Genomic DNA, 7,713 nt, shown 5'->3' on the forward strand with positions numbered 1-7,713 from the left:
TTGGGTTCATTTACTCTCTTATCGCCGGTAGGAGCTGCCATGGCGAAGAAGGTTGAGGTCCAACGAAGGATCACCATGGCGGAAGAACAGCTGGCTCTGCTTAAGTTCCATCCTCAATTCATTTTCTTCATTTCTTGAGAAGGATTGAAGAAGGAGATGCAGGGAGCGATAACTATCTCGATTGGGGTTGGAAGAAGCAGGTAGAGTTGTTTTGATCGATTTAAGTTGTACAATGTGTCTAAGGGATGGGGGTATTTTGGGAATTATAAAAATATGAATATCACTTAACACCCATCCATAACCCCGGGCACAGTGAAAGAATCTTTTGATTTGGAATGGAGGGGAATGAAAGAATCTTTTGATTTTGAAGGGAGGGGAGTGAAATATTAAAAAAAAACATGGAGAACTTGATATTTAACTACAGTTCGGGGGAGGGGAGTGATAATTCTTCTTCTTCTTATATATTTATAAAATAAAAAATGGCCCGATAATGATTCAATAATATCATGTTAATGTTGGTTGATGTGGCCTTATGTTGCCATATAGGTTATGATTAATATATTTAATTAAATATTAAAAAAAATGTGATATAGTTAGATGTAATTGCCTATTTATCATAATGAGTGGAAATAATGTAGTTAAGATAAATAATGACTTTATGCCCTTTTTCCATTCGATGTAATTTTATCTCGTTCGAGTGAGAAGATAAGACTTCAGAGAAGAATTAGGAAAGATATTGAGAGTGTGAGACATTTACTCACACCAAATTTGTCAAAGAGAATGAGAAAAATAAAAAAGAATCTCACAAATATCCAACAATGATAGGTTACTACGGTCCAAGAAATCCAAGAAAAGGTATACCAAAATATTTAATTCCGCATTTAGATTTTGATCATTAGTTTCCTCCCATAATTTCACAGACAACCTAATAAAAACTCAAAACCAACCAAAACAAAACCGAATCTCAACTTAATTGCCCGGTTCAATTTGGACCATATACATGCACCGTTTGATATCTTTTGACATTTTACAATATCAAATTAATTTGAAATTTTACTGTCCCTGGGGCCGTCCACAGATTTTTAATTCCATCTAAACTGTCCGTTTGGATTGGACAAAAAAAACCGCATTTTAGTGTGAATACTATTAATATCAATCACATGAGAAAGGATTCTCTAGACAAATGACATAATATAGGGCATCAATGAGAAACAAGATAGACAAAAACAATACTGCTTCAATAATTCCTTAGCTATTCAAATAAATAAATGAAATCAACTGTAGTATCTCAATAACTAAGCACTGTATATAACCATGTGTGTGAGAGGTCCTCCACATGGTTGTTGGCGTGTTGCATTTTTAGCAGCCGATTGGCATCCACTTTACAACTGGCCCACCTTCCATTCCCGATTGGTGTAAAACCGTATGACACAAATCTGACGACAACACATGTGCCACACTACCACCTATTTAATGAATCGCGATCCATCCAATCATTATTTTATTTTTATTTTCAACCAAACCTAGAAGTTGGAACTTGGAAATGTCCATCATGTGCAATACATGTGCGTTAGAAATCAGAGCTTTTTGTATTCATTCATCAATAACGGCAATATGAGATTCTTCATGGTACTACTACATTGTCTACAATGCGCAGGGTGCCTATTGCGCACCACTAAATTTGCTTTTACAAAGTAACAATTATATGCATATTTATATGGAATCACGGATGGGCCGAAAAGTAAGCTAAAAGCCCCACCAATGGTGCATTGATGTACGTAGTGGGCTCAGACTCTTGGAAATATGACCTTGAATCCGGAAAAGCATCGGTGCTGTTGGGCCCACCAACGACTGCTCCTACAAGCACGTTAGGGTTGGGATTGGGACTCAGGTAGTAGCGTGAGCCTTCTTTGCAACCAATGTGGGCTGGATGGGCCCCCACAGAAGGAAGCGAGCTTCCACGATGATGAATCCGTTGTGGATAACGTGCGCCGTATCCCACCATGTACGACATCCTTACCGGATTATCGCCGAGAATGTAATCCACCTGGCAGTTTCCACCAATCATTTCAGTACTCAAATCAATCTAATCCAGTAAATAAAAAAATGCCCTTAACTTTTCAGATTATTACGAGAGAGCCACTGAGTGGCTTTCATTAGAAATATTCAGTTAAAACGGTTATTCAGCACCGAACCACTAAAATTAAATAATAACCGCTGAGATTGTCAGAACGAAGCATTAATGACCACAGGATTATTTTAAAGAGTAGTAATGGGATCGATACCTGAAGTTGAGCCAAGCGCTTGAGCTGAACTGAGTTGGCAGACGTGCCACCACATGGCACAACCCTATTGGAGTGGCTTAGGTAATTAGAGTAGGCTAATAATAGGAAAGACAGCGACGTTACATGTTGCATGTTACTGCCACCAGCTTTGAAGATAAGCCCACCTTTTAAATTATTTCAGAAATAAAAATAAATATATCAGAATTTTTGACAGATCATAAATTAAAATTTCAAGTATTTAAAAAAGAAAAAAATCAACCTGGAGAATATTGGACTTGAGGATGAGAAATTCCAGGCAAAAGCGAACAGATGAAGGCATCAGCGTTGTGCTTGAAGTTATTAAAATAATCAGCATTCCCCATTAATACTTCCTGAGAATTTAAATAAATAATTAATGAAGGAATTATCAGTCTATGATTAAATAAAGCATGATTTGAAGCTTTAAATGACGACTTTACCCTTAATGAGACTGATGGGATGTCGGACACATTCCCAAAAAAGTAAAAGGACGAATAATGGCGGGGATGGGAGGGAACCACGAAACCATTCTTCTCTCTGCCTTTCCGCACATGGAAGTAATCAGAGAGATGGACCCACGACTTCAACCCTCAAAGTCAAAAAAATATCCCATCCTATCACGTGAACATCATCATCATAACATTCAAAGATCTCTTTTTTCTTTTTACCTATTCACCGTACGATTCGATCCCTAAAATTAGAACACTCAGATCTACTGACCAGTGTCAAAAACTTAACCCTATATAGAATGAAGAAATGCACTGTACTAGATTCTCGACCAATTAAAACGCCCCAAAGTCCGACGAGAAACAGGAGAATAAAGACAAGAAAAAAAGTTGTGAGAGGGAGAGACAAACAAAAATAAAGTCTTGTTTGGAAGATTGATTACCTTGGAAATGAGGACGTTAATCCCGGCGTGCTTATTATCCCAACCAAACTCATTAATGGTATCCCCTGCGTGCAAGACCACCTCGTTCCTCACTATGTATTCTCTGTATTCGCGCCTCCTTGATGCCTTGTGCAACCATGCAGCTCCCCAAAGCAACTCATCCTATTAGAACAGGCCACGAAGACACAAAAATGAAAATCAAGGAAGAAACCAGACTTTATGCCGATCGGACGGTGGATCATAGGTCTACTTACCTGGTACCCATTCACATCACAGTAGAAAGGGCACACTACATGCTTCAAGCTTGTACTGTACGCACCTCGGTACTTGTCAGCAAACTCGAACACCTGGCACATCCCGTTCGTTCAAAGTTGAAATTCTCGCGAGATATTGACGGGAAATGGATGATTGGTATTTGATTCAGTGTGACACAGTACTTACCTTAACGGCTCTGTTGAGAAGGAGATGGGAGTACCCAGGGTCACGTGATCGGAACACGATGGAAGCAGCAGCTAAAGCAGCGGCAGTTTCACCTGCCACATCGGATCCGGGGTGGGCCCGGTCGACCTTAAAAGCTGTGCGGAGAGTGTCCATATCCTCCGGCCGTTCCCAACAGTTGTGATCGGAGAGTGCGTCGCCTACCTGGACGTAAACGGTTTCCGGCACTGTCGTTACCTTCAAGAGATAATCTGTCGCCCACTTAATGGACTTGACAGCGTTATTCAGCTCTGGACCCATATTCTTGCCGAAATCGATAATGCTCCATGACAGCAATGTTGTCGTGAAAGCCATCGGAAAACCGAACTTGATGTTATCGCCAGCGTCGTAGTAACCACCGGTGAGGTCGAGCTGTAACGACAAAATGTAGGTTAATATGAGTGACAGTAAGGTCTAATAACTAATAACGAACTTTTTAACTAACTTACCCCAACGGAAGCGCCGTCTCTGAGAGCGGAATCGCGGCGCCACTTGAGGCGCTGATCTGGAGGGAGCTTACCAGAGCGTTGGCCTTCAAAGAAGAGAATGCTCTTAGTAAAGCGTCGTAGTAGTCATGGCCACCGGAGGCAGTAGCTGAGGAGGATGAGACACCGCCAGTAAGAGCAGGCAGAGTGTCGGGAAAGAAAGCGGAGACCGGCGAGTGTTTGGCGCCATTTTTTTCTTGCGGAAGGGGCAAAGGATGGAACCAACGTGGGAGTGGTTTTATAAGAGCTTTATTACACTTTGGATTCTCTACATCCTTAGAATGGTAGGATTACACGTGTAGTTTTACCATTGGTTGGAGGAGCGACACTAAATCGGTCTACGTGCTTGCTGGTTCAGTTACAGGGACTGAGGGATTGGCGGTTCAAAGTGGTGAACCGTTTTGGGTCATGTGAGTACGTGACCGTTGGGACTTGGGAATATGGGTCAAAGCAGAGTGGGTAGGGTTCAGTTACAAGTTACTTACAAAGCTACTGAACTGTTTATGACAGTGCCATCCATAGTGGCTTAGGGGTTTAGTGAATTACACGGATATGTGGTCCCCAGGCTCCTCCCAAGCTCCTAAGGCCATTCAATTAGACCGTTACGGTTTTTGGCTGCAGAGTTGAGCCTGACAAAAGGACTTGTCCATTTTGCCCGATAAAGACAGGTTCTCCTACTAATAGTGTAATGGGTGAGACTTGGTTCATAGCCCCGCCGGCCGGCCGGCACTAATCAGGATAAGGGCTCGGCTTAATGTAGTGCTCTTAATAGAGTTAAGGACCTGAGAAATAAATAGTTGGACTTTATTCAATTCCGGTCCTAATCGAGAACTAGTAAATAGGACTAGGCTCTTAGTTTATCTGGTTTAACCGATATAAATCAAACTGACCATTTGACAACCCCATAGAATCATTGCTTCAACAGAAGCTAAGCAGTTGTTAGTCCTTTAGGATCATCTTGTTGCAAGAGAAATAAAAGGAAAGAAAAATCAATCAAAACCAAAATGAAAATTTGTATCATTACTATAACTAACATCATTGTATAACTATTTTCAAAATATTATAAATCTGATTGGAGGGAGATCTACAAGTTGCTCATTTATATTATCATTTTACACGGCAAATCAATAGTAGATAATGAAGCAGTTCTACCAATAAAAAAGATAAGTGAAACAACATATTTAATGAAAGAAAAAAGAATCCACATATTTAATGAGAAGAGAAACTTTTTATTTTCATTAAAAAAAAAAAGAATAAAAAAGAATGAGATAGATATACACAATAAGCTTTACTTCCTTCTTCCATCTTGTTATTTTATTTTTCAATCTAATTTTTTTAATTAAAAAAATCAAATAAAGATTCCATTAAAAAAAAGTATAATTACTATGTTTAGCAAAATTTCAAGCCGGCTAAACAGTCACATGATTACTAAAATTTTCATTTTTCCTTTCATAACAGATTCCCTTCTGTTCACTTTCCTTTACTCATGAGTCATGACCAAACAAGGCCTCTTAGATATATTTTTGAAAAAAAAAAAAAAGAATAATTGATCTTGTTCACTACCCCTCTCACAAGTCCTGTGAAATGACCCTTGCCCCCACCTCCTTTTCTATGCTCTCGGCCAAAATTAAGATACGTATCGGATATCGTATCGGAGATATGCTAAGATACGCTAAAGATACGCACATAAATGGATAGGAAACACTTCTTTATACACTTTTGCATAAAAAAATAGTTAAAAAAAGTTATATATAACATGTATTATGCATAAACAGTAAATTGAAAGTATCGCACTAAGAATCCAAGGTTTGTAATGTCTTCGTTATTTTGTTACATCTCTATTATTAAAGCACTGCCACAAGGAAAATGTAACCAAGTTAAAATTGGGCCAGGCTCTGACTGGCCCTTCTACTTTTGTGAATGAATCCATAACCAAAGGCAAAATATCAGTTTCTTGGACAAGATGAAATTATAATGATCATTTGGCTCAATATGTGTTCCAAGCAGCTATGTGAGTGAGAAGCTATTTTGAAAGTCTCACGTCTAACCAGTCCATACCAATCCATACGGCATACTTTTTTTTAAAAAAAAAAAAAAAATCATTCATACTTATCCGATTTTATGGTTCAGATGGAATGTTAAACCCTGGTTACAGAAGAGGACACATCCGCTCATTTACAAAAAGAAGAAAAGTAAATAGGTATATCCACCAATTTTCTTTGGGATGTATTTGAAGTTGATCGCTGCTATAGTTTTGATAGATAATTTTCCTGCCACCGCCTTCATATGTGGTGGTGCCTTCTTATCTCTATTTCGAAGGCTATTATTAGGGAATAGTGGTTCATATTTCTACTTCCTTTATGACCTGATTTCCCTCTGATACAGCATATTGATGTAGAAACTAAAGCTATTCAAGATCCAGAAAACTTAATAAACAGGGAGGAAAAAAATAATTACATGCAATCACAATGCAAGGATTTTAAGACTTTCGACAAAATACTTATTCGACAAATAGATAAGAGGGAAAATTATGTGATTACCCACTATTGGGTTTGCTTTTACAAAAATATTCACATTATGTTTGGTTCCACAGATTTACACAAAATGAGTTTTTGTATACAAATATACCCAGAATATTATTAATCATACGTCTTTTATCGTATGCCTACAATTAGGCATGATGCTCCTGCAATCGGTTGTAATTTTCTGATTTTGTTTTATTTTCCTCTAATCGGATCTAAAACTACTATTTCTAGCAAAAAGTAGTCATTTCTTCCTTTTGCCCCTGGACCCACCCGCCCACCCCTTCTTCTTCTTCTTCTTCCTGCAACTCCACCTGCCACTTCCTCTTTTCTGTCTTCCTCAGCACCATCGCCTCCACCTCTGCTGCAAACCAACCCACCCCACCCCAGGAACCTCCACCCTCCACTTCTTTTCTTCTACTGCTGCTGCAGGTTCTTCTTCTTCAATGCAACTCGGCCCCAAACCAAGAACCCCACCCGCATCTTTCTCTTCTTCTTCCTACAATGTAAGCTCTCTAGATTAAGCTAAAAAAGTGGACGGAAGCCAGAGGAAAGAATAGTGAGAGAAACCCCTCTACAATAAACTAGTTTGTCTTCTCTCTCTCTCTCTCTCTCTCTCTCTCTCTCTCTCTCTCTCTCTCTCTCTCTCTGATGGGTGAGGCGATGGGGCTACAGTGAGGCCGACGTCGACAGAGGTTTGTGACGGGTGAGGCGATGGTGGCAAAGGGTACTATAGGTGAGGCGAGATGGCTCGTGGTTGGGGGTTACGACCTCAGTAGAGAGTTGCAGCAGTTAAGCGAAGATGTTTTTTTTTTTTCAGGTCTTCATGTAGTTGGGTTTCCCAATCTTTGGATTGCAACAGTGTTGGTGATCAACCTATTCCTTGTCACAAGGGTTTTGAAAGTTATGTTCACTCACAAGGAGGATTCCTTCGCAGTCAACAATAGGGAGTGGGGGTTGCACAATCTGAAGGCCGAGGGTGGGTTTGTGGGGGAGTAGCAATGGGAAGGGGTAATCTGTCTGGGTTTGGTATATGG

The 7,713-nt window shown here is 39.7% G+C and overlaps 1 protein-coding gene across 1 annotated transcript; it reads right to left on the bottom strand.

Annotated features, from left to right (window-relative positions):
* Positions 1-1,566: 1,566 nt before the first annotated feature.
* On the bottom strand, positions 1,567-4,359 carry LOC122077740 (endoglucanase 8-like). The gene is given in 9 exon segments (XM_042643587.1): positions 1,567-2,047; positions 2,286-2,449; positions 2,545-2,656; positions 3,193-3,354; positions 3,447-3,539; positions 3,634-4,041; positions 4,119-4,225; positions 4,228-4,264; positions 4,267-4,359. Coding segments are annotated over 9 exon segments (1,485 nt in total). The 5' UTR covers positions 4,345-4,359; the 3' UTR covers positions 1,567-1,723.
* Positions 4,360-7,713: the final 3,354 nt, after the last annotated feature.

Source organism: Macadamia integrifolia, chromosome 5 (genome assembly GCF_013358625.1).
Source record: "Macadamia integrifolia cultivar HAES 741 chromosome 5, SCU_Mint_v3, whole genome shotgun sequence".
NCBI classification, from domain to species: Eukaryota; Viridiplantae; Streptophyta; class Magnoliopsida; order Proteales; family Proteaceae; genus Macadamia; species Macadamia integrifolia.